The sequence below is a fragment of the Rhinoraja longicauda genome, chromosome 12 (assembly GCF_053455715.1).
Source record: "Rhinoraja longicauda isolate Sanriku21f chromosome 12, sRhiLon1.1, whole genome shotgun sequence".
NCBI classification, from domain to species: Eukaryota; Metazoa; Chordata; class Chondrichthyes; order Rajiformes; family Arhynchobatidae; genus Rhinoraja; species Rhinoraja longicauda.
The window spans coordinates 19,276,141-19,304,099 of record NC_135964.1 but is presented as its reverse complement, the minus strand read 5'-3'; the positions used below and the strand labels follow the sequence as shown (position 1 = coordinate 19,304,099).

General features: G+C 42.7%; 1 protein-coding gene across 1 annotated transcript; it reads right to left on the bottom strand.

Annotated features, from left to right (window-relative positions):
• Positions 1-1,345: 1,345 nt before the first annotated feature.
• slc51a (solute carrier family 51 member A) lies at positions 1,346-26,288 on the bottom strand. The gene is made up of 8 exons (XM_078409136.1): positions 25,951-26,288; positions 16,795-16,949; positions 15,095-15,168; positions 11,936-12,094; positions 9,913-10,024; positions 5,854-6,000; positions 2,806-2,911; positions 1,346-2,022 (listed from the first exon to the last, which is right to left on the bottom strand). The coding sequence occupies exons 1-8, from the start codon at positions 26,027-26,029 to the stop codon at positions 1,892-1,894; spliced, it is 963 nt and encodes a 320-aa protein (XP_078265262.1). The 5' UTR covers positions 26,030-26,288; the 3' UTR covers positions 1,346-1,891.
• Between the last annotated feature and the right edge of the window lie 1,671 nt (positions 26,289-27,959).

Genomic DNA, 27,959 nt, shown 5'->3' with positions numbered 1-27,959 from the left:
CTGGTGGTTGCATTCATATCAATGTTCAACATATTGCTCTTTATTCATTAGACTACAATAATTGAAATAAGTTGGTTATATTTTATTAGTAAGTACAAAATTAATGTCACACAAAATAAAATGCATGTGGGTATGGAATGTGATTTTTTATAGATGTTTTGTAATGACATTTTTGATCAATTGATATTATTTTCAAGCAGTATGCTTGTTTTTCAGTACAGCTGGACCATTTTACCAACTTTAATTCCATACACTGCAGGAAGTATACTGTATTTGATATTTCTTTGTTGTAAAATATGTTTTAACACAGTGTTTTAATACTATATTTGTTTGACTACACATTATTAGTTATAGTGCAGAACAATGAAAATAATTCATAGCAGAAAAAGTGTATTTAATATACACTGAATTTCAACAATTTGTTTTGCAAAACTGACGCTGACTTTATGGAAATCAGAAAGCGTTGAACTAGATTCAGTAAATTGGATCATTTGCACATCAGTACTTGCTTAACTAGCACAACAGAAACAATTATTTCCTCGTGTAAATTCTTTTTCATGGTATCCAGCATTTAATGGGAAAAAAACAAGCAAGTTTGTTTGGAGATATTAGAGAAATTCACAAATTAATTGAATATCCAATAAAATGTTTGTTTACTTTTAATATTAATATCAGAATGCTTCCTGGATAGTATTTATGAATCAAAATGTGTTAATTTCATAAAAATTCAAAGTAGCATGTAGCAGGAGTACAATTCTTAGATCCAATCGAAATTATAAATCAATTATTGAACTTCGTCATGGTTATTGAATGCAGATATAACAACATACCACGAGGCACTGATTATCTTTATGGTTAGATTTATTGTCCATTATTTAGATTGAAAACACATGAATCGAGTGCTGTTCGAGTAAGAAATTACAATTTGGTAATATTTACTTTTAGGATAGCCACATGTTTAAGACTTACATTTAAGAATCAGATTAAGTCAGATTCTAAATTAATTAACAATGGAGCATATTACAAACATTATATTAATTTATTATATTAATTTAATACTATATTGAATGGTTGTATATTAATAATAATTTTATGAGTAACTTTCACCTTAAGCATGATACTCAGTCAGAATGAACAATAATTTCATAATCCCTCTTTCTGTAATAAATCTGTGGGATGCGTGAGATTCATTGTTTCCTTAGCTTCTGATGTTAATCTCTCTTAAGTGAAAAAAATGTGGGGAATTATTTAGGTCTGCATTGAGTTTTGAACAAGTTGACTACCCAAGTAGTGGTTTACTTAAGACATGACATAAACAGGAAATATTGACGAGGGAAAAAACAGGCTTGTTGCAATCTTTGTATTTTTCATCCATTTCAGTGAAAGGATACAATTCAGACAGTAGGCTCATAATTTCCTGTCCACATCTTGCAGTGGCCGTTATATCTTGTTTGGCAATACTATGTAAGCAGACCTGTACAGGAAATAACAAGTATGTCCCACATCTCATTGTGGGACATTGCTGAACATACGTTGCAATCCCTGACATTATTGATGATAGATGTTTTTATGCTGACAAAACTGTCAAGTCGAGTGTTAAAACTGTTCAGAACGTAAGCAAAGATCTTTATGCTATTGAGAAGCCAGGTTCATGTGACTGGCAGGTCTGATAGAGAATCTAGAAACTGTCAATATCTCAATACAAATCCAATAAAAGACTTTAAATTATTGTCTGAAGACACAAAATGCCGGAGTAACTCAGCGGGTCAGGCAGCATCTCTGGAGAGAAGGAATGGGTGACGTTTCGAGCCGAGACCCTTCTTCAGCCATTTTAATGACCCTTCTTATGCTCATGGGATTCTACTTTATGCCATTCTACAATTCACATGGGTTAGACCATTTGTGATTTTTTTGAGTCTTGCATTTCATCTATTTCCAGTGGGTTGTATTTTCTTCTGTAGTAAATGCGTGATAGTATAGTTATAATAAACATCTCCATTATGAGAAGCTGCTGGTTCATATCTGAAAAAGACAAGTATATTTTGTTAGTTGAGACGCATTGATTTTAACAAATGTATCTCTGGGACACAGTAGAGGATACAGAGGATACTACTGACAAGATATAAATATTAAAGGATAATTTTTTTAATGTCTACCCAAATGTCTAACAAAAACACATATCCAAATAAGTGGATATGGGTAAAGGGGAGTTTTCATTGACAGATGAGTGGAGTAAGTGACAAAGGCTAGAGGGACAAAGGGACAAAAGGGTGTCAAATAAGAAAAGGAGAGGATTTACTCCTTTTCGGGGTGGCGCAGCGGTAGAGTTGCTGCCACCTTACAGTGCCAGAGACCTGGGTTTGAACATAAATACAGGTGCTGTCTGCACAGAGTCTGTACATTCTCCCTGTGACTGAGTGGGATTTCTCCAGGTGCTCCGGTTTCCACCCACATTCCAAAAATCTACAAGTTAGTAGGTCAATTGGCTTTGGTAAAAAATGTAAATTGTCTTGAATTTATAGCGTAAAGGGTGATCGCTGGTTGGCCCAGACTCGGTGTATCTCTAAAATCTAAAGACAAATGTAAAGCCGGAGGAAGGGTTATGGGCGGGAGGGGGCGGGGGAAGGGAAAAGAAAGGGGATTATAGGGAAAGGGGACCTCGGAGATGAGTATACAAAGGAGGGGAAAGCAGCCAAGTGACGATATTTTCTGGTTTTGCAGCACAATGTTCTGATATTCAAATGGTGTAATGTTTTTTGGAAATTTGTGGTTATTATGGATTAAAATAGCAGATAAACAACATACATCCCGCTCTGGCTGTTGGGGAAAATGGAGGTGCACAAGCAATGCCTCCTGACAATGCTGTTATGTTGATAATGGCAGCTTGGAGTTGAGTAAGAATGAATGAAATCTGTAGGAGAAAAAAATTGGAAAATTAAAATCAGCAAATATAGACTGATAATATTCAACAATATTATGCAACAATGATAATGTGCAACAAGATGGAATAATGTCCAGATAGTCAATGGCAATGTATACAAGCCATTACATATTGCATTGTCAATCAAATCCATACCTTTAAAAAACTAGACAACCAGGTGATTCAATTGATAACCTAAATACCAAGTTGTGGAATATGCTACTAAAAGCAGGAATGGAGATATTTTTCATCTTTGGCCAAACCTTAGTGGAAGAACTCGGGACACGTGACAATGAACTAAACTAAACTAAGATACTGACTGAGGAAAATATGAATAATTTCTACTCTGGATGACCATCACTCAGATAAACCTAGAACTTCTCCAATGGAAGGACTGCATAAGCAAAACACAAATATTCAAATCATGTGGCAAGTTTCCATCATCTAAACATCACTTAATAAACTTTGATAATCTGATTTCTTTTGACTGCTCCAGAATGCAACATGCAGAAGGATGATTTGAGATGGATGAAGTACCACAGGATGATCTTGAGGGAGTGTATAAATACAAAAGTTGATCGGAAGACAAAATGATTAGACTACAGCACATTTTTAAACTACTAAATCGCCAATATCTGTGCATCAAGTGGGTAGAGAAGCCTTGATGTTCCATTCGAGGCAAGCAACATCAATTTTAACTTTAACAACATCAAGCTATGAGACATTACTGCAATTGCAAAATACAACCTCAAAAAAGGTGGTCACAATCATCTTGATCAAATTGAATTTAGTTTAAAGAAAAGGTGTGGAAACAGGCCCTTCGGCCCACCAAGTCCACACCGACCAGCGATCACTATACACTAGCACTATCCTATACGCTAGGGACAGTTTACAATTTTTACCGAAGCCAATTAGCCTACAAATCTGTACATCTCTGGGAGGAAATCGAAGCACCCAGGGAAAACCCATGTGGTCACGGAGAATGTACAAAATACGTACCGACAGCACCCATAGTCTGGATTGAACCCGGGTTTCTGGTGCTGTAAGGCAGCATAGATACCGCTGCGCTGCCATGCCGCCTGTGCTATGAATATTGCAGTATATGCAGAGAATATGATTTTACTCAAGTAAAGCACAAAATTAACTGCCTTACTGGTTAAGGTACAACAAAAAATATTGCCCTGTGTCAGCAAATTCCATTATTTAAAAAACTGCAATATCAACAAATGTAGCAATATCATAAATCATAATTTAATATCATAAATCATTACTCTGAAATGATTAAACAGCTAATCCAAGAATAACAAATCATCCAGAGTCAACCTCATTTAAACCAGTTCTGTCTCTGCCAATAAGTTTGGCATTGCAAATAAAATTATTAACACTGGCAAAGCTATCCGACCAAACAATTTATTCCTATTTTGTAACCAATTTTGGTATGATAATGAGAAACTGCCTTCATGGTTCAATGCCTACAAAACAGCAGGCTCACAAAAACTGAAAGGAAGACTTTAGTCATTGGTATGCTGAAACCCAACAAAATCACGAGGGATCCAATAAAAATAATGAGCCGGCAAAATGGGCCTTTGGCTGTGTAAAAATGAAAGGTAATTTCATCAAAACATACAATATGCAGGGTATAATTGTGCAGATGTTGAGATATTGTTTCCCCTCGTTGTGTGTAACCTCAATAAAGATCACAATCTTAAAGGGTCACTCATGTTACACTGAGAAGAAATTGCTTCATCACAAGGGTAGTAAATCTTTGAAATTCTCTACCTAAAACCACTGTCAAAACTCAATCCCTCAGTATACTCGAGATAGAGATCAATAGGGTTTCAAATATTAAGAAAATCATGGGAAATGAGATTAGATCAAGAAAGTGGTACTCTGGTAAATAATCAGTCATAATCATTGAATGGAAGAACATATGCAAGAAGCCAAATAGTCTAATCCTGCTTCCATTGCTCTTGTTCTTATATATTCTCTCTTATTTATATTCCTACCTCTATTTTTGGATTATAATGAATTCCAAAAGCAATCCTCCATTTCAGCATTCAGCTCTGGACACATGATTTACATAACAAAGAATAAATTTTCAAACCTGACCACCTATATGATCTTTTGCTAACCTTAGTGCTTTTTCTTCTCCCGTCATGGTTAGGGAGTAGGTCGGCTTACTAACTCCAGATCTTCATCACATAAGTATCTGTTTTCAAAGAAGGAACATTTTGGTCTCACGTAGGGTGTTAAGATTGCCTTAACACCACACAAAAGGATGGTGATAAAATATATAGAATGGAGATGAGGAGGAATTTCTTTGGCCAGAGGGTGGTGAATCTGTGGAATTCATGGCCGCAGATGGCTGTGGAGACCAAATCAGTGTTTATATTTAAAACAAAGATTGATAGGTTCTTTATTAAAAAGGACATCTAAGGTTGGCAGGAGAATGGGATGGAGAGGGAAAAATAGATCAGCCATGATTGAATGCTGGAGCAGACTCAATGGGCTGAATACCCTTATTCTTGTACTTCCAGTTCCCCATTTAGGTTTGGCAATTACAGGAAAGTGGTAACAAAAGGAAATCCTTGGATTTTTATACCATAAAATTTTGTTAAAAAATCATGGAATTGTAAGATTTTGCTCTCCATTATTCTGAACAATCACGTACATGGTTAAGTCAAGAACTTTATTTACATTTATCGAAATATGTGAAATAAAAGGGAAACAATCAATTTGGCAAAATAATTTATACACGGATTGCAAAAGTTACTTTTCTTTGAATTTGAATTTATATTCTGATTTGATCCCACATATTTTATGTTCAATGACATTCATATTATGTCATCATATGTTCTCTGTTCTCATTTTTTTAAGAAATGAGAAACAAACAATATAGTTACTAAAAAGCGTCATACATTGTCCATTCATACCTGATATAGGGCGAATTTAGGGATTATCTTCTGATTTTTAAGTTCAACTTTGACTTTGTTAAAAACAATTCCAATTGGCCACAGCGCGATTATTGTGGAGACGCCAAGGGAAGAGTTAATCCATATCGCAGGTCCACTCGGTGTAAGCTGGAAAATAAGTACATTCATGCTATGATGTTTAGTAAAAATATTGACTTTTATGTTGCATTTAATCAAATAAGAAAATGCATCAGGCAAACAGATGAATAAACCAGAGACATCAATTCAGACATCAAGGCAGCTGGGTGGGGGAGGAGAGAGTGGGGGAGGCAGGGGGAGGGGGAGGAGAGAGTGGGGAAGAAGAGAGTCTTGAGAGTACACCAATACAGGGGGTGGTGGGGAAAGGGGTGGTGGGGGAGAGTGAGAGTGGGGGTGGGGAGGAGAGTGGGGGGGGGGAGGGGGAGGGTTTGAGGAGGAGAGAGTGGGGGTGGGAGGGAGAGGGACTGGGGAGGGGACAGCAGGGGTGGGGGGCGGAGGGGGGATGATGGTGGGGGGAAGAGAGAGTGGGGGTGGGGGGAAGGGGGACAGTGGGAGTCAGGGAAGAGGGGAGAGTGGGGGGAAGGGAGTGGGGGAGGAGAGAGTGGGGGTGGGAGGGAAAAGGGGGGAGGATGGGTGGGGGGGAAGGGGGACAGTGAGAGAGGGGGTGGGGAGGAGGGGGAGGGTGGGGGGAGGAGGAATGGGAACAGTGGGGGTCAGGGGAGAGTGGGGGGAAGAGAGGGGGTGGGGGGAAAGGAGGGGGAGGGGGACTGAGAGTGGGGGTGGGGAGGAGAGTGGGGGAGGAGGGGGTGGGGGAGGAGAGAGTGGGGGTGGGGTTGGGGGAAGAGTGGGGCTGGAGAGGAGACCAGGGTGGGTGGGGAGGAGGGAATAGTGGGGGAAGGTGGGGGTGAGGAGGAGGGAAGATTGGGGTGGGGGGAGTGGGGTGCGGGCAGGGAGAGTGGGGGAGGGGAGAATAGGGGTTGGGAGGGGGGAATGGGGTGGAGGCAGGGCTGGGGGGAGTTGGGGTGGGGCAGGGGAGGGGCAAATGGGGTGGGGCAGGGGCGGGCCAAGTGGGGGTGCGTAGGGGGGATGGAGTGGGTCAGTGGGGGGAGGAGGGGTGGATAAGGGGGATTGAGTGGGGGGTGCTACACCAATACAGGAGAGGCTTTGGGTCCAGGGCTCCTCAGTCATACCCTCTCCCCTTCCCTGTCCCCCCTCTACGAGGAATGGGCCCAATCGGCCCACTTGGTCTAGTATATATTACTAAAACTCTCATCTTGTATATTTGTGGGTTTGTGGCTAGATTTGTTCCCAAAATACAGCCAAAACGGTACACGATAGTGCAACAATTTTAGGCCCACCCTACTCACCATTCACCTGCGGCCTCGATTGATCAAGTTTTGTTACATTTTAAAAACAATGAACCTAATAAACTTTAATAAATGCGCTTCCCCCCCCCCACCCACCAGCGTATGTCCCGGCGTACCCTGACCTTCCTCCCGAGGTGCAGCTCAGCGGCAGAGGGTTAAACAAGATGGCCGTCACCGCCAAACTGCTACTGCAGGAGAGGTCCAATAGGTCCATGGCTCACTCTGGCCGACGCGAGGGCCGCCCGGGGCCGAGGTAAATGGCTCCCTCTCCCCCCTCGCCCGCCCACGGCCCCGGGGGATACTCCCCTGCTGGAAACGGGTCCACGGATCATCAGTTGGGGAAGGGTTGCCATGCCCACAGGAGAGGTCTGCACCCAACAGGGGTTGCCATGCCCACAGGAGAGATTTGGACCCAACGGGTCCATGCCCGTCTAGTATCAATTAAAAATTAAGCTACATTTATCAACAATTTTTTCCATCAATATATTCCCTCTCTTCAGTTTTCTCTTTGTGACCAATCAACTTCTAATTTAAGAAACTAATAATAAATAAATATGAAATTAAATTAATCAAAAATTAAATATATTAAAATAATATACACTAAGAAGTTTACCAAACATATGTGTCACATTGATGGGCAACAAATTAATGGCATTGATGCTTGCAGCCTTCAACACAACAGATCACACAATGCTCTTATGTGGGAAGGAACTGCTGATGCTGGTTTAAAGCGAAGTTAGATACATAAAGCTGGAGTAACTCAGCGGGACAGGCAGCATCTGAGAGAAGGAATGGGTGACGTTTCGGGTAGAGACCCTTCTTCAGACCTAATGCTCGGCTGCAGTTTATCACATAATCACGTTCCTGCTGCTCCTATGACCAACTATACACTGTTTAAGGGCCTGATCGCCTAATTTAATGAATACATTTTAATTTGTGATTAAAAGTGATTAAAAAACTGATAATTTAAAATTAAAAAGCATAACATTGAAACATTGAAAATCCAGTCTTTTAACTTTTTAAGAGGTGCTGGCTTGCGTACCATCAGAGAAACACTGCCGTTTGGTAAAATGTGGAGGAAGGAATTGCAGATGATGGGTTATACTAAAGATAGACACAAAACGCTGGAGTTTCTGAAGAAAAGGAATAAGTGATGTTTCAGGTTGAAACTCTTCTTCAGACCCTGAGAAGTCTGAAAAAGAGTTTCGACCTGCTCTTGGCTGCTGTTTGTGCAGAGTTTGTACATTCGCCCTGTGAACGCCTAGGTCTTTTCCTGGTGCTAAAGTTACTCCCACCTCCCAAAGACATGCCTGTAGGTTAATTGGCCTTTGTGGATTGTGTACGGAGTGAGAGAGTTGGATAACATGGAACTAGTGCGAACGGGTAATCGATGGTTGGCGCTGACTGAAGGGCCCCGCTTCCATGCTTTATCTTTAAACTAAACTTCTAGTATTCATCAGATTAAATTTCAAGATGACAGCAGTCATTCACAATAGACAATAGACAATAGGGACAGGAGGAGGCCATTCGGCCCTTCGAGCCAGCACTGCCATTCAATGTGATGGCTGATCATTCTCAATCAGTACCCCGTTCCTGCCTTCTCCCCATACCCCCTGACTCCGTTATCCTTAACTCTATCTAGCTCTCTCTTGAATGCATTCAGAGAATTGGCCTCCACTGCCTTCTGAGGTAGAGAATTCCACAGATTCACAACTCTCTGACTGAAAAAGTTTTTCCTCATCTCAGTTCTAAATGGCCTACCCCTTATTCTTAAACTGTGGCCCCTTGTTCTGGACTCCCCCAACATTGGGAACATGTTTCCTGCCTCTAACGTGTCCAACCCCTTAATAATCTTATACCGTTTCGATAAGATCTCCTCTCATCCTTCTAAATTCCAGTGTATACAAGCCTAGTCGCTCCAGTCTTTCAACATATGACAGTCCCGCCATTCCGGGAATTAACCTAGTAAACCTACGGTGCACGCCCTCAATAGCAAGAATATCCTTCCTCAAATTTGGAGACCAAAACTGCACACAGTACTCCAGGTGCGGTCTCACTAGGGCCCTGTACAACTGCAGAAGGACCTCTTTGCTCCTATACTCAACTCCTCTTGTCACAGCTCTAAACCAAATGTTCAATAAACATATTTTCTAATATGAATCACTTAATATACATGAACTTTTAACATCTTTATTCCCAATTAGTGGTGCAGTTCTGAAAATATGTTGTAAAATTTTTTAAATAATTTGAGGAGCAACTCAGAAAAGTAAGTTTAATGTAAATTGGGTTACTTAACCAACAGATCAGATATCAGAGACCCTCAGACTATCTTTAATCAGTCTTCATTGGACTTTACCTTGCACTAAACATTATTCCCTTAATCCTGCATCTGTACACAATGTATGGCTTGATTGTAATCGTGTATAGTCTTTCTATTGACTGGATAGCTTGCAACAAAAAGATTTTCACTGTATCTCAGCACACATGGCAATAAACTAAACTAAAATTTAGTGAGGTGGAGGACATTTGTCAATGGCCTATGCTCCCTAGAGGAGCAAAGGGCTTAAGAAGGAAGAAAAAATAGAGAGGGCAATTTCCATCTCGCTGCTTAAAATGTCAATAAATTGGCAATATCTTTGTAAACTAGGTCTTAGATAGTGAAACTATTACATACGTCATCGAGACTAAAAGTCCCGTTCACCCAAAGAACTAACGTGAAGATCATCAGAACTGGACGTAAGAAAGCCAGCTGAAATGTTCCCATTTTCAACATGAACATCAGGCGCCTAAAAACAAAGAAATAAATATTAGAGTCATAGAGTTACACAGCACGGAAACAGGTCCTTCAGCCCATCTCATCTCTGCTGACCAAGATGTCTATCTGAACTAGTCCCATTTGGCTGCCTTTGGCTCATTTCTTTTTAAATCTTTTCGATCCATATTCCTGTCCAACGTCTCTTAAATATTGTAATTGTACACCTCTATAGCTTCCCCCACACCCATCACCCTCTGTGTGAAAAAGCTTCCCCTCACAGCAGCACGGTGCTAATTAATTTATTGCATCATATGGGAGGCACATTCCCAATCTCGTTGTACCCCTGTACAATGACAATAAAGATATATTGTATTGTATTGTTGTATTGTATTGTGAATCTGTGGAATTAATAGCCACAGATGACTGTTGAGGCCAAGGCATTGGGTATTTTTAAAGTGACAATTGACAGGTTCTTGATTAGTAAGGCATCAAAGATTACGGGGAGAAGGCAGGAGAATAGTGTTGAGAGGACAAAAGAGATCAGCCGTGATCGAATGACGGAGTAGACTCAATGGACCGATTGGCCTAATTCCGCTCCTATGACTCATGGTCTTATATTTGACCTTTGCTGAATATATCTAAAATGATACAGCATGGAACTTTCTATTTTTAGATTATTATTTCTGGCTGTATTAGTGTTGGGGAATGGAATTTAAAATATCCACTAAAAAACAGCACATTGGCGCAGTGGTAGAGTTGCTGTCTTACAGCACCAGAGACCCGGGTTCGATCCTGATCTCGGGTGCTGTCTGGTTGGAGTTTGTATGTTCTCCCTGTGACCGCGTGGGGTTTTTTCCGGGTGCTCTGGTTTCCTCCCACATTCCAAAGATGTGCTGGTTTATAGGTTAATTGGCTTCTGTAAATTGTCACTAGTGTGTAGGATGGAACTAGTTTTGGGGTGATCACAGGTCGGCGTGGACTCGATGGGCCCGAAGGACCTGTCTCCACACTGTGTGTCTAAAATAAAAGAAACTTGAAAAAGTAACGATTCCAATGGCAAATCTTTAATATGTCTTAACCGCCTCAAATAAAGGAGAACATGTAGCAGCGCGACACTTGCACCTCACTCCACCAGCTTCACAAATGCTGACGCCACTTGAACCGAAAATTTCAAACTCAACTTTAATACGGTTTTGTTAGGTAGGTGTAATAGGAGATATGAAATGAAAGCAGGGAAGGGGAGAATTATTTTGATACATGTAATGTGACCTATCTGATTTGTAGAACAGCCTTATTCTAATCCAGAAATGTAAAATGAATACTGAATTATGAGAAGTAGAGATTAGAGTTTAGAGATAAGGCAGGGAAACAGGCCTTTGGTTCACTGAGTCCACATCGATCACCCAAACACTAGTTCTATGTTATCCCACTTTTGCATCCTGCTCACTCAGGGCAATATATGGAAGCCGATGAACCTACAAACTTGCACGTGTTTGGAATGTGGGAGGAAACCGCAGCACCTGGAGACCTGGAGAAAACTCACACGGTCACAGGGTGAACGTACAAACTACGCACAGACAGCACCCGTAGTCAGGATCGAACCCGGGTCTCTGGAGCTGTGAGGCAGCAGCTCTACCGCTGCGCCACTGCCACTCAGTACTTGTGCGAAACTGGAAAGGTCAAGGTTGAAGCCACCTAAACACAGCTCAAGCAGAACCACACAGTCCGACCCACCACGATGGAATCCTGGAGACAAAAACATGACTCCACCATTGCAGGGCGGATTACTGTTCAGATTCCAAAATAAACTGATTAAAACATGCAGTTCAGCCATCAAAATATCTATGCACCACCTCCATTACCTCAAGATATACTGGGTGTTTCTGTAAAAGGGATAATGGTACACTATCGTCTAGGACCATCATCTTCAAAGAAAACCTACCTTGAAATCTTTCCAAAAGGCAAGCATAGGCAGCAGCAACAACAAGGGCCTGTACTAATCTTCACAGGAGTGTTTTCAAAACGTTCCAAAAATGCTTCATCTCCTCCAAATTCTTCTATCATCATCCGCTGGAATTTATGGATGACAATGGCAAAGTACCTATACACGCAATGACAAAAAAAAACAAGAAATTTATTTTCCAAAATACTCTTCATTTAAATGACTTTACAGTCTATCTAGGAAAATAACTGCAGATGCTGGTACAAATCGAAGGTAGCACAAAATGCTGGAGTAACTCCGCAGGTCAGGCAGCATCTCGGGAGAGAAGGAATGGGTGATGTTTCGGGTCGAGACCCTTCTTCAGACTGATCAGTCTGAAGAAGGGTCACGACCCGAAACATCACCCATTCCTTCTCTCCTGAGATGCTGCCTGACCTGCTGAGTTACTCCAGCATTTTGTGATACCTTACAGTCTATGTAGTTGATGCACGGTCATGGAAACTGAACAAAGTATTACTTTCAATGCAGTCTTGAACGTCCATGGAGGTTTACCTCTTTCTCTGGGAGTTTCTCCACTCAAGTTAATTCTGAAGAAAGAGCCTGTCACGTTACTCAGATTTCCAGTCAAAGAAAACTTGGTAAATAACTTGGCGAAATTTTATGTCAGATATTCTTGTTCACCTGTGATGCGTTATATTTATAATGAACATTTTGGAAGGTTTGGCCCTTTGAGGTATATGGTGGCATTTGTTCCTATATTAACGAAGAGAAGTAGTGCTTCGTTAAACATGGAAAATGCCTTATACCAAGAGAAGTCAGATGCAATTTGTGGCTTGGAAGCAAAACTATTTAGCAAGACATAATGGAGACACAAGAAACTGCTGATGCTGGAATATTGAACAAAACACAAAGTGCTGGAGGAACTCAGCAGCTCAGGATGCATCTGTGGAGAGAATGGACGGACGACGTTTCGGGTCGGAACCCTTCATCAGTCTGAAGAAGAGTCCCAATCCGAAACATCACCTGCCCATTCTCTCCACTGATGCTGCCTGACCTGCTGGGTTCCGCCAGCACTTTGTGCCTTTGCAAGAAATAATGATGAGTGAACACAAGGTTGCACTTGTATTCTCTGCACAATCTTAAGCTGCCAACTTCATTTATTCCACTGTCAGCTCATGATCTGCAGAAACCAAATATTGCCAAAAGTAAGCAAGGGAGAAAATTGTAATGATGTTCATCCCAGACTCAATCTCAAGGATCTCTTTAAATCTATCCTACAGCAACAGTATGTGAACAACTGTCTGCTTGACTGGCAAAAATCCAAAAAATGAATTTACTATTCTGCTGTGAATACCAGAGAATCACATTAATTCTGTTCTAAATCCTACTTCTACGGGTCAATCCGACCCTTAAAAGGAGAATTGGAAAAATAAAATTATCTTCAATACCTATTCTTTGCGACCACTACCCTCACAATTATGAAATTACACACTTTAGATTAAAAATTGTAGTATTCTAATACCATCAATCTACACCCTGTATCATTGAAATAAACTGAGAGATCTGAGAGTATAGGTTCATAGTTCCCTGAAAATGGCAAGTCAGCTGGACAGTGCGGTGAAGAAGGCGCTTTGCACACTTGCTTTCATTGGGAGTAAAGGTTGGGACATCATGATGCAGCTGTACAATTCATTGGTGAGGCCACACTTGGGGTACTATGTGCAGTTTTGGTCACCCAGCTATAGGAAGGACATCATTAAGTTGGAACGATAGAAGGGATTTACTGGAGTTGCTGCCTCAAAAAGGCAGCCAGCATCATCAAAGATCCACACCACCCTGGCCACACACTCATTTCACCCCTGCCATCAGGAAGAAGGGACACGAGCCTGAAAACTGTAATGTCCTGGTTCAGGAACAGCTTTTTCCCGACAGCCATTAAGCTATTAAACACAACAACCTAAATAAGCTCTGAACTACATGGACTACCATTGTTATTATTGCACTATTATTGCATTGTTCTATCTGAGACAAATGACAATAAAACACTCTTGACTATTGATAGACTGAATGTTACCTGGACTTGCGGGCTTGAGCTGTAGGGAGAGGTTGGATAGACTGGGACTTTCCTATTTGGAACATAGGAAGCTGAGGGTAATCTTATTGAAGTATAGATAATCACGAGGTATGGATAAATTGAACGCTCACAGCCTATTCCCCATAGCAGAGGATTCTAAACCTAGATATTGAAGAGAGACCTCAGCTGCAACATTTTCACTCAGGCGTTAGTCTTTACTTGGAATGAGCTGCCAGGGGAAGCTATAAAAGCAGAAACAATGACGACATTCAAAATACATTTGGACAAATATATGGATAGGAAGGGTCTTGAAGGATATGGGCAAAATTTGGGCAAATGGAACTAACCCAAAATGCCAACTTGATCGGTATGGATGAGGTAATCCCATTCTGTTTAGCTCTATGATTCTAAGACTCATGAAAAGAAAAACTACTTGAAATGGAATTGTAGTATTTCCAATCCCATTTTCAGCAAGGAAAATTGTTAAACATTTTATTAGTCGCTGTCATCTTTCTCTCGTTTCCCTTATCCCTAACTTTTTTTGCATATCTTTCATTCATTGTTCTTTTTTTATCTCTCATTTCCCTTATCCCTAACCAGTCAGAAGAAGGGCCTCGACCTGAAACGTCACCCATTCCTTCTCTCCAGAGATGCTGCCTGTCCCATTGAGTTACTCCGGTTTTTTGTACCTATCTTCAGTTTAAACCAGCATCTGCAGTTCCTTCCTACACATCTTTAAATCTTTTTTTGTTTTGTACCTTAAAATTCTCATTAGAGAATGTCAGGAAAAATCCACACCTTCAGAGTCCATTCAAGTAATATTTCTATACAAAATCACTTCCTCTAGCCAAGGCATAGAAGGATATGGATCAAGTGCTGGTAAATGGGGTTAGCATAGATGGATCACTGATGGTTGGGCTGAAAGGTCTTTTTCCGATTGAAGAGCTGTTTATTTTGTTTGGCAAATAGAAGGTATTTTTTAAGATTAAATGTACTCCAGGGTCTAAATTACTTACCTTTGGTTTAAAGTATCATTTTAATCTGAAATGGGATAGATTAATGAAAGCATCGAAAGAAATACGTACACTGCTGTTGTCAAATCTGTGATCATTGATGCCAGTGGAACCCACAAGCCAATGCAAGATGTTGATGCTATCACCTGAAGCAAAAATATTAAACGACTGTTATGATTAAATACACGAAAAATTAACACTTCAAAGTATTGCAAGAAAAAGATTTCCAAATAACCTGCATAAATAATAGTGTTTCTCTGAACTGATGCGTGTACACAGCAAAGGCGCTGGAGTAACTCAGCGGGTCAGGCAGCATCTCTGGATAAAAAGGATGGGTGACCTTTTGGGTTGTGACCGTTCTTCAAAGGAGAATAGTTTCATAATTTGTTTTCTCAAGTTATTTTAAACGAATAAATGACTGACACAAAGTCATTTATTTTAGAATAGTGTGCCGATAGGATTACATGAAGTAAGACTAAAGAAACATAAAAACTAGTGTGAGCCACTTGGATAAAATGACCTTTGTCATTGATTATCATTTTCTCTTGAGACAAACATGCAAGGAATTATAATTATACACTAGACCAAGTGGACCCGTTGGGCCCAAACCACTGTTGAATTGGTGCAGCAAATTGTTGCGCTATCGTGTACCGTTCTGGCTGAAGTTCAGGAACAAACAAACGTTTTAGTATATATAGATATTTTAAAAAATCAATTAAATAATCAAAAAACTGATAAAAATTACATTAAAATTAAAATATTTTATAACAGAAGTGCAGTTAAAAGCATATTTTTAAAATATAATATGAAATAAGAAATATACCAAAAAGTCTAACTGCGCTTGCCTTTTAAACAAAAATCAATCACTCTTATCAAATGGTTGGGGTTGCGTTATGTACAACAGCTGTGGATCGGCAATGATGAGGGTCCAGATGGGAACCACAGGAGAAGAATTACTCAATGCCACTGGGTTCACTGATCTTCAGGGCAGGGCAAGGTCCTAATTACCGTGACCTGGCCTGGCTTCCAACATGCAGCAGTGAGTAGCCACAAAGACCTAGGATCAGCTCATATACATTCTGAGGTAGCCGGCTTTTCTCTACAAAACTACTGCAATCCAACTGATTTTAAAATATATATATATATATATATATATAATACATAGTGGGAATAGCTAATTTCACAAATAGTACTAAAAGGGAACTGCAGATGCTTGTTATCGTGCAGTTGCATTAGTGTTTAAAACTATATTTATTTATTTTGATGGGAATAGCTAATTTCGCAAATAGTACTAAAAAGGAACTGCAGATGCTTGTTTATGCCAAAGATAGACACATAGTGCTGGAGTAACTCAGTGGATCAGGCAGCATCTCTGGAGAAAATGTATATTGTTATATTGTTAACAGAGTACCATGTTTGATCTGTCATTTGCCCTTCCATATCTCTAGTTTCCCTCTCCCCTGACTCAGTTTGAAGAAGGGTCTCGACCCGAAACGTCACCCATTCCTTCTCTCCAGAGATTCCTGCACAGTATGTTTACATATTTTGTTGTGCTGCTGCAAGTAATAGTTTCATTGTTCTGTTTGGGACATATGACAATAAAACACTCTTGACCCCACAAATTATGTGGGAAGATGGCTTCACACCACAGAAACCCTTGAATGAATTCTGTTAATGCAAAATGAGAAAGGGAGAGTTTTAAAGCCTCATGATGAACTGACGAGTTTCTAAAACTTTAAATTTCCCAGCTGGACATTGTAAAGAGTACTTACAGGTGCAGCTCCACTGACCCACATTATAGTGGCTCTCCTGTTGGTCGAGGGGACTTTTCTCAGCAGGTAGATAACTTCCTCAAAATACACAAGGTTTGCAATCACAGCCATTAGAGTGAGAACACTGTATAGAATGATCGCTGCCAAATTCAGATCTGTGGAGGGAAAAGCATTAGTTACTTGAGATGAGCTGCCTCCATTGAGAAGCCATTTACAATCTTTACTTTTTCATTTTATATTATGATCCAATGCAAAATATTGATTCTAAAGTTAAAGTGATGTTGAAGTGGAGTGGGATAACATAACATAACATAAGATCATAACGAAAATATAAAGTCTTATCTACCCGAGCTAATGGGACTAGCTGAGATGAGCATCTTGGTCGGCATGGACAAATTGGACTAAGGGGCTTGTTTCCATTGTGTAATTTTCTAATTGGAACCTTAGCTTGTTAATTTGCTCTCCTGCTGTTGTACGAGAATTTTCCCGAACAGTCTGTGACCCACAGCGCTGTGGCCATAGCGCTATGCGTAAACCCCATGGCGCTGCGGCCAGTACCGAGAACCCACTAGACTGAGGTGGACCCGTCGGGTTCAAATCTCTCCTGCGGGCCTCTCCTGGGGCAACCCTCCCCAAACTGACGACCCTGCGGGCCCGGCAACCCTCTCCAACTGACGAAGCCCGATGCCGGGTGGGGAATGTTCCCCGGGACCATGGGCTAAGCGAGGGGGGACAGGGAAGGGGAGAGGGAGCCACTCACATCGGCCCCGTGCCACCAGCGCTGCAGCCAGAGTGAGCCGTGGACCCAAAGCCTCTCCTGCATTGGCCACCCCCACTCCCCTCCCCTCCCCCCACCCCTCCTTCCCACTCCTTCCCTACCCCCTCCCCTCCCCCACCCCTCCTTCCCACTCCTTCCCTACCCCCTCCCCTCCCCCACCCCTCCTTCCCACTCCTTCCCTACCCCCCTCCCCTCCCCCCACGACCACCACCCCCACTCCCCGGCGTTTTAAAACATTTGTTTAAATTTACTTTTTTTAAATGAAATAAATGTAAATGAAAGTGGCGTTTAAAAAAAAAAAAAATCTCTATTTTGCTTTTTCCTTACACATCCCAATTCTTTTGGTATTGAATAAAAGAACAATGGTCATAAAATGTATGACTAATATGAAGAAAGTTTCATTTTAAAAACTACACATACCTAATTTAATTGAAGATATACTTGCTCCAGTGGTCTTCAACAGCAAATCACAACGGTCCATGTCCCCCCCAACCCTACTCACCCCCACCACCCTCTCCCCACCCCCCCTACTCCCCCCCACCCCTCTTACTCCCCCCCACCCCTCCTACTCCCCCCCAACCCCTCCTACTCCCCCCCACTCCCCCACCCCTCCCCTCCACACCTCCCTTTCCCCCCCAAATCCACCCCCTCACTCCTCCTCCCCCAGTCCCCTCCCACCCCCACTCTCGAGGCGTGCGATGAGGCGAGGCCAGGCTAGCGGCGAGGCGAGGAGAGTACAGCGGCGAGGCGAGGAGAGTACAGGCTAGTGGCGAGGTGAGGCGAGTACAGTGGCGAGGCGAGAGGCCGGGCCAACGGTGAGGCGAGGAGAGGGGCGAGGCAAGCGGCGGGACGGGGCGAGCGGCGAGGCATGTATTTTGCGGTAAAATGTTAGGCGAAATCATAATGGTGGAAATGAAATAAGAAAGCGGAAACTTTCCGCCAAATTTGGAATGGTTGGGTGGTCTGGTAATATATATATATAGATAGAGCTGCAGCCGATAGCTCTTTGTTTAAATTTCCATGAGTTCATGTACGAGAGGGGTTCACCGACAGGCTGAGTTGTTTTCGTCCTCTTTTGCCAATAAAATTGATTTCTGTTTCTGTTTCTGTTTCCTACTGCACACCCGCCAACAGCTGGGCTATCTCATGCAGGTTTCCCTCGTGTGGGTACTGGTTGCCAAAAGATTATTTAGATTTTTGTGTGGGCAAGTGTGGGCAAGATTTTTGGTGAGATGATCCATGTCCAAGTTGTCGAGTCGTGGGTTAGTTGATTTGCAACTGAACAGACGAGTGAACCTTTTCCTGTTCTGCTCGTCAGATCCTTAAACCTGTTCCCTTGCAACACTTGCTCACGAATGATTAAAGGTAATTAGACACATGGACTTCTCATGTTAATTTGGTGATTATCTTACATTCTTTCCCAGGAGTGATACATAAAGCAGGGTATTTAGTTACACTATTATTTCTACATCGTTACACTACATTAGTCACACTATTTTTTCCTAAAACAAGAGGAATAACTGGCTTGCATTTTCAGATCAAGTGACACAAGCCAGAAATTCAAAATGTTAGAACTGAATTTCCAAAAATCACTGAATGGGTTGGCAGCTTAGACCACTAGTTTCTCAATCTTTTTCTCGTCTTTTTTAACGTTAAAATACGTTTACAAATTATATTGTGAAATAGAAGTACAAGAATAATTCATTGAAGAAGATAATCCAACAGGCCACATTCAATTGTGTTAAACGTTTAATATTTAATTCGATTAAAAAAAATACATCATTATAATTTCTTGCCGTGAAAAACGTCACTGCAAAGTCAGTTTTTTAGATTAGTGTTCCGATATTATTACTAAAGAGACACAAGAACTAGCATGAGCCACTTGGATAGAATAACCTGCTGTTAATTGTCACTCGAGACAAATATGTTTGGTTATTACTGCAAGGAATTATAATTATACATTTTTTTTAAATCAATTAAATATTAAGAGTTTAACACCAGCTCTTTCACCGATAGTTCTTTTCACAAAATAATTTTTAAATGCATTTTTTTCCATTTAATTCAAAGACTAAAGATGCTTCATCAACTATAGTTGCTGAAATTACATGCAATATCCTCACGACTGTCTGTGTTAGAAATTCTCGATCATCTTCAATTTTAAATAGTGACAGTGAGATTAAGAAGTAAAAATGCTGCAACATAATCTGAGCATTCATTCTACGGGTAGCTAAATGTTGACAATTAACTGAATGGTTCTATGAAGACATTTTGAGATTAAAGATACAATCCTTAATAATCCACAAAAACATGATAGTTCTAGGATTATCTTAACTTTTGATGAATAATTCGTACACCACATATCGTGCAGTTGCATTAATGTTTAAAGCCATGTTTATTTATTTTGATGGGAATAACTAATTTCACAAATAGTACTAAAAGGGAACTGCAGATGCTTGTTTGTGCCAAAGATAGACACAAAGTGCTGGAGTAATTCAGCAGATCAAGCAGCATCTCTGGAGAAAATAGATAGGTAACATTTCGGGTCGAGTCTGAAGAAGGGTCCCGATCCAAAATATCACCCATCCATTTTCTCCAGAAACACTGTCTGACCCACTGAGTTACTCCAGCACTTTGTGCATATCTTTCACAAGTAGTACCATTGATTAGGAATGGAATATCAGCGTTTGGTGTAAGATCTTAAGAGTATTAAAGAAGGTGATTGGGAACTAATTGTGACGTGAAAGACTGGTATAACCATTTGTGGAAATGTACTGCCAATGGTCGTTACAAGGGATGGACGAAGGTATCCATAGTCAATCATACATTTCTTCCTTTTATAGTCAACATTTCACATGAATATAGTAGTCAAGCATAAACTAGCATCTGCAGATCCTTCCTACACATACATATACTGACTTGGCATCTTTCTTAACTATTGAATCAGTATCTTCTGGAACAGAACTTGGTTTCAAAAGAGAGAGATGGTTTGAGATGAGGAAGGAAACAATCAGGGTGGTCTGGCCATGTGGGAAGTCAAGGGATTTCCACAGTGCACACCACATAGTTCGACAGTGCTCAGTTATTGCCGCTCCTGTATTTCCCCATGAAATTCCGACACACTTTATATAGAGCTGGTCTGTTCTTGGAAGCTATGCAGATATAATTATATCTACACACTTTTTTCCCCCATTGTAGAAGCATTGAATAGCCACAACTTTCTTGGTACTTGTTCAACATAGTCTGTTTATGGTATTATTTTGTTTGGATATTTTATTTTTGAGAGATTCTCTAAAACTTTATCCCAAAATGTTTAAATGTTAAGAAAAATTAAGAAAAATCTAAATATTCCACATTGTAACTATATAATAATAATCACTCCACTTTAACTAGATCATTCACTGCATGAAGTACATTGAGATCATACAAATGCCACACAAGTCTCTTTATCCTTCCTTTCTCATGGAAAAGACAATCCCCTCCCATTACATGAAAGGGGAAAACGACTTTTGAGCGATGTTTTCCATTCACTGGTAACATTTGTTTTGACGCTCCAAGAACAAGGTCACCATGCGGTTGAATAACCGTTTAATAACTTTGTAGCCTGCCAAAAAAAGGGTTTATTTTACTAAACGGCCAAAGCAATGAGCACCTCTGAGATTATCTCCGAATTGTGAGTTTGAGGAAAATAGTTGATCCAACCTGCACTGAAAGAGATGCTGGCAAAAATAAACTTAGAAAAATACTTTCACTGTCTGTGTATATTTTTATTTGTTCATTATTTCCAAAACAAGCATCCGCTTTCAGTGATTCTCAGTTCTTTTGCCGAGCCATTGGTGAGTCAAGGCTGCCCACCAGTGGGTTACTCCAGAAGTATTGCCTTCTCTGGTTCTCATGGGATGATATTTTGGGATTCATCGGCAGAAGCAGTATTTTTTCCAACGACATGTGCCAAAACGTTAACATCTCTTTCTCGGTCACTTTTAATTCACAATCCAACAGTTCAACATCACTTTGAAATAAAACCTCCCATCCATTCTTTAGCGATATGTACAGACTGACTGACTCCACAGGGAAGCACTGCATTAAAGGACTCTAGCTTTTGTTGGGGGGAGAGGGGTCAGGGGGAAGAGAGGGGTCAAAGGAAGTTTAAAATAGTGTCCTCCATAATGTTTGGGACAAAGACCCATCATTTATTTATTTGCCTCTGTACGCCACAATTTGAGATTTGTAATAGAAATAAAAATCACATGTGGTTAAAGTGCACATTGTCAGATTTTAATAATGGACATTTTTATACATTTTGGTTTCACCATGTAGGAATTACTGCAGTGTTTATACATAGCCCCCCGTTTCAGGGCACCATAATGTTTGGGACACAGCAATGTCATGTAAATGAAAGTAGTCATGTTTAGTATTTTGTTGCATATCTTTTGCATGCAATAACTGCTTGAAGTCTGCGATTCATGGACATCACCAGTTGCTGGGTGTCTTCTCTGATGATGCTCTGCCAGGCCTGTATGGCAGCCATCTTTAGCTTATGCTTGTTTTGGGGGCTAGTCCCCTTCAGTTTTCTCTTCAGCATATAAAAGGCTTGCTCAATTGGGTTCAAATCGGGTGATTGACTTGGCCACTGAAGAATTGACCATTTTTTAACTATGAAGAACTTCTTTGTTGGTTTAGCAGTATGTTTGGGATCATTGTCTTGCTGTCGAATGAACCATTGGCCATTGTCTTGAGGCATCTGTTTGAAGACAGACAGATAAGTTTATTTGTCATTCCACTCCTTACAGATCATGCAACGAATGGGACGAAACAGAGTGCCTCCGGGGGCCATAGTGCAATACAAAAGCAAAACATATAGACAGGGGATGACAGTGCAGTACAATACGAGAGAGTACAATACAATTAGACAGTGAAATACAATACAATACATATAGAAAGGGGACTAAAGCATGTAAACGGTAAAAGGTAAAGCATTTAACCTAGAGTTTAAAGCATGTATTCATTATTCATGAATTCATTATGCTCCAACCATCAGCAGTTGTATCATCAATGAAGATAAGTGAGCCAGTACCTTCAGCAGCCATACATGCCCAGGCCATAACACCCCCACCACCATGTTTCACAGATCAGGTGGTCTGCTTTGGATCTTGGGCAGTTCCTTCTCTCCTCCATACTTTGTTCTTGCCATCACTCTGATATAAATTAATCTTCTTCTCATCTGTCCACAAGACCTTTTTCCAGAATTGTGGTTGCTCTTTTAAGTACTTCTTGGCAAACTGTAACCTGGCCATCCTATTTTTGCGGCTAACCAGTGGTTTGTATCTTGCAGTGTAGCCTCTGTATTTCTGTTCATGAAGTCTTCTGCGGACAGTGGTCATTGACAAATCCACACCTGACTCCTGAAGAGTGTTTCTGATCTGTCGGACAGGTGTTTGGGGATTTTACTTTCTTATAGAGAGAATTCTTCTGTAATCAGCTGTGGAGGTCTTCCTTGGCCTGCCAGTCGCTTTGCGATAAGTAAGCTCACCAGTGCTCTCTTTCTTCTTAATGATGTTCCAGACAATTGATTTGGGTAACCTAATGTTTGGCTGATGTCTCCAACAGTTTTATTCTTGTTTCTCAGTCTCATAATGGCTTCTTTGAGTTTCATTGGCACAACTTTGGTCCTCATGTTGATAAACAGCAATAAAAGTTTCCAAAGGTGATGGAAAGACTGGAGGAAAGACTAAGTGCTGAGAGATCTCTTATACCTGCATTCAGGAGGCATTTAAACACACCTGAGCAATTACAAACGCCTATGAAGACATGTGTCCCAAACATTATGGTGCCCTGAAATGGGGGGACTATGTATAAACACAGCTGTAATTTCTACATGGTGAAACCAAAATGTATAAAAATACCCTTTAATAAAATCGGACAATGTGAACTTTAACCACGTGATTTTTTTTCTATTACAAATCTCAAATTGTGGAGTACAGAGTCAAATAAATAAATGATGGGTCTTTGTTCCAAACATTATGGAGGGCATTGTATTTTAAAAAAAAATTTATACTGAATACTTGAAGAAGTAAAAAAATCAGATGTCTCTTTGGATGCATTTTCTCGTCCTGATCAAGAAAAGTTTGGAACAAGCCCTCCCACGGTTACAGCAGGACTCTGTTCCTGAGAAGATTCACAATCCAAACAGTTCACAAATCTGAAATGCTCAGGGATTCGAGTTCCCGCAGTAGTGGGTCGACCCACAGGAATAGATAGACTGGAGAAACATTTTAACTCTGCATTCGCCATTATTAGTAATAAAGCTGATATTAACACATTTAGCCCCAGTCTGTCACAGACTAATGACATTTTTTGACAGGTTTTTACTCCAGAGGAGGTTTAAGATGAAGGACACGGATAATGTGTGAGCTCCAGTGCTGGCGTGAGCGGACACCAGTCAGGGGGAGGTGGTGGGGGGAGAGGAGCTGGCGGGGGGGGGGGGGGGGGGGGCAGGGAGAGGGAGAGGACTCAAAGGGGTCAGGGAAGAGGGTGAGGGGAGAGAGGGGTCAGGGGAAGAATGATCAGGGGAAGAGAGAGGTTGGTGGGAAAAGTGATCAGGGGAGTGGAGTTCGGGGAAGAGGGGTTGGTGGCTGGGGAAACGGGTCAGGGGGAGAGGGGTCAGGGGGAAGGGGGGCAGGGGCAGAGGGGTCAGGGGGAGAGGGGTCGGGGGGGTCAGGGGGAAAGGAGGCAGGGGGAGAGGGGGGTAAGGGAGAGGGGTCCAGGGTAGAAGGTAGGGAGAGGTTGGGGGAAAGGGACCAGGGAGAGAGGAGTAATGGGAAGACTGGTTGGGGTTTGGGGTCAGGAGAGAGATGTCATGATGAAAAGCGTTCGGGGAACAAGGTTTCAGGGGCCTGTGGTCAGAAGAGTCGGTCGGTCGGGAGGGAGGTCAGGGTGACAGGGGAAGGGGTCAGCGGAGAGAGGAGTGGGGGAGAGGTGTAGAGAGGATTCAGCGGGATCGGGAGAGGAGTAAGCGGCAGACCGGGCTCCCACCTTCTCTGCCCCCCAAACCTCCCCTGGACATCAGACAAGACGCTGCAGTAACTGGGCGGCACAGTACAGCACAGTACAGCACAGCACAGCACAGCACAGCACAGTACAGCACAGCACAGCACAGCACAGTACAGTACAGTACAGTGTACAGCACAGCACAGCACAGCACAGTACAGTACAGTACAGTGTACAGCACAGCCCAGTACAGTGTACAGCACAGCACAGCACAGCACAGCACAGTACAGCACAGCACAGCACAGTACAGTGTACAGCACAGCACAGCACAGTACAGCACAGCACAGTACAGTACAGTGTACAGCACAGCACAGCACAGTACAGTACAGCACAGCACAGTACAGTGTACAGCACAGTACAGCACAGCACAGTACAGTGTACAGCACAGCACAGCACAGTACAGTACAGCACAGCACAGTACAGTGTACAGCACAGTACAGCACAGCACAGTACAGTGTACAGCACAGTACAGCACAGCACAGCACAGTACAGTACAGCACAGCACAGTACAGTGTACAGCACAGCACAGCACAGCACAGTACAGTACAGCACAGCACAGTACAGTGTACAGCACAGCACAGCACAGCACAGCACAGTACAGTGTACAGCACAGTGTACAGCACAGCACAGTACAGCACAGCACAGTACAGTGTACAGCACAGTGTATAGCGCACAGTACAGTGTACAGCACACAGCACAGAGTACAGGACAGTACAGTGTACAGGACACAGCACAGCACAGTGTACAGCGCACAGCACAGTGTACAGCGCACAGCACAGCACAGTGTACAGCGCACAGCACAGTGTATAGCACACAGCACAGTGTATAGCACACAGCACAGTGTACAGCACACAGCACAGTGTATAGCGCACAGCACAGTGTACAGCACACAGCACAGTGTATAGCACACAGCACAGTGTACAGCACACAGCACAGTGTACAGCACACAGCACAGTGTACAGCACAGTGTATAGCGCACAGCACAGTGTACAGCACAGTGTACAGCGCACAGCACAGTGTACAGCACACAGCACAGTGTATAGCGCACAGCACAGTGTACAGGACACAGCACAGCACAGTGTACAGCACACAGCACAGTGTACAGCACACAGCACAGTGTACAGCACACAGCACAGTGTACAGCACACAGCACAGTGTACAGCACACAGCACAGTGTACAGCACACAGCGTACAGCACAGCGTACAGCACAGTGTGCAGCGCGTAGCACAGCACAGCACAGCACAGGCAGGGTCTCTGGAGGCAATGAACCAGGACTCTGCTGTCCGTACAAAGCGCAGCACCACCACCACCACCACCATCGCCCACTTACCCTTCAGGATCTGGGCGGCTTCTGGAGGGCTGGAGCTGCAGTAGAGGAGCTCTAGGGTCCGGTTGGGATCTCCAGCCATGGCTCCGGCTGCTGCTGCTGCTGCTGCTGCCTGCCCGCCTCTGGGTGTGAGTTAGAGAGCAGAGAGAGAGAGAGTTGGCAGTGAGTACCGCCTCCACCGCCCGCCTGCCTGACTGACTCATCCTCCTTCTCGTGTAGAAGGACCGTCGCCAACTCCCCACACCCGAGAGCAATCATCGACCGCTCCCCAAACCTCAAAACATCTCCTTCATTCCTGGAAACGGGTTAGGCCAGCAGAGGGCAATGGCCTGGAGGGCAATGGGTGACATGAAATGTTGGATGTGCTGACCTCAGAGATAACTCAGAGATAACTCAGAGCCATGGAGACACTAGGAACTGCAGATGCTGGAATCCTGAGCAAAACACAAAGTGCTGGAGGAACTCAATAGGTCAGGCAGCATCTGTGGAAGGGTATGGACAGGTAATGTTTTGGTAGAAGCAAAGGACTGCAGATGCTAGTTAATACCTAGGGGTACTGATTGGGAATGATCAGCCGTGATCACATTGAATGGCGGTGCTGGCTCGAAGGGCCGAATGGCCTCCTCCTGCACCTATTGTCTATTGTCTATACCAAAGAGAGACACAAAGTGCCGGAGTAACTCAGTGGGTCAGGGAGCATCTTTGGCGGAAAAGGATCAATACCTTGAAGAAAATGCTGGAGTAACACAGTGGGTCAGGCAAGATCTCTGGAGAAAAAGGATAGGTGATATTTCTGGTCAGGACCCTTCTTCACGATCCCGACCCGAAACATCATCCATCTTTTTTTCTCCAGAGATGCTGCCTGACCCGCTGTGTCTATCTTGGGTAATGTCTCAGGTTGGGACCATGCCCGAAGATAGGTCCAGAGGGTGCCCCACCCGAAATGTCACCTTTTCATTCCCTCCACAGATGCAGCCTGACCCATTAAGTTCCTCCAACACTTTGTGTTTTACTCAGAACTAACATTCACTCAGATACGTGAGCTGAGCCTGCATGTTATGTTTGACCCTCATCCCACTCCCAGCCATCTATCCTCGACTTTCTCCATCGCTACAGAGAGGCCAAGTCCAAATCGGAAGAACAACACCTCATATTCCACTTGGGCAACCCAATGGCATTGGATGTTGTAAGTCTGAAGAAGGGTCCCGACCCGAAACGTCACCTATCCATGTTCTCCAGGGATGCTGCCTGACCCACTGAGTTACTCCAGCACTTTGTTTCTATCTTTAGCATTGAATGTGTGGGAAAGAACTGCAGATGCTGGTTTGAATCGAAGGTAGACACAAAATGCATTGAATGTTGCATTTGCCAATTTCAGGTAACCCACACCACCGGTGATCTCCTCCCACACACACTCTCTTCTGCCCACCTAGTTTTCCTCTTAGATAGACACAAAGTGCTGGAGTAACTCAGCGGGTCAGGTAGCATATCTGGAGAAAATGGACGAGTGACATTTCGAGTTGGGACCCTTCGTCAGTTTTTCTCTTGCCTTGTTCATCCCTCCCATTCACTCGCACCACCTGGTTCCATCTACCACCATCCCCTCCCGATCGGGCTCCATCTCTGTCATGAAAGCCAGAAAGGATCTGTGGAGGCAAAAGGTGTTAATCGACCTTTGCAGGCGGGACCTTGCATCACGATGACTGAAGGGGAAAAGGTAAGATTGGCAACACAGGTAACTCCCCATGTTACGGGGGAAGCGGAGTTGTGGGGGAACGGGATCGGGGGAGAGGAGTCAGGGGAAGAGATGTTGGGGGTTTGAGTCAGGAAGGCTGGGGAGAAGAGTCAGGGGAGAGAGGGACCGGGGGTGAGGGAGTAGAGGGGGGGAGAAGGAGTCGGGTGAGAGGTGTTGGGCGAGAGGAGTCGAGGGCGAGGAATAAAGGGGACAGAATGAGTAGGGTGGGGGGGGGAAGGAGTAGGGGGAGGAGAGAGAGGTCGGGGGGGGTAGTCTC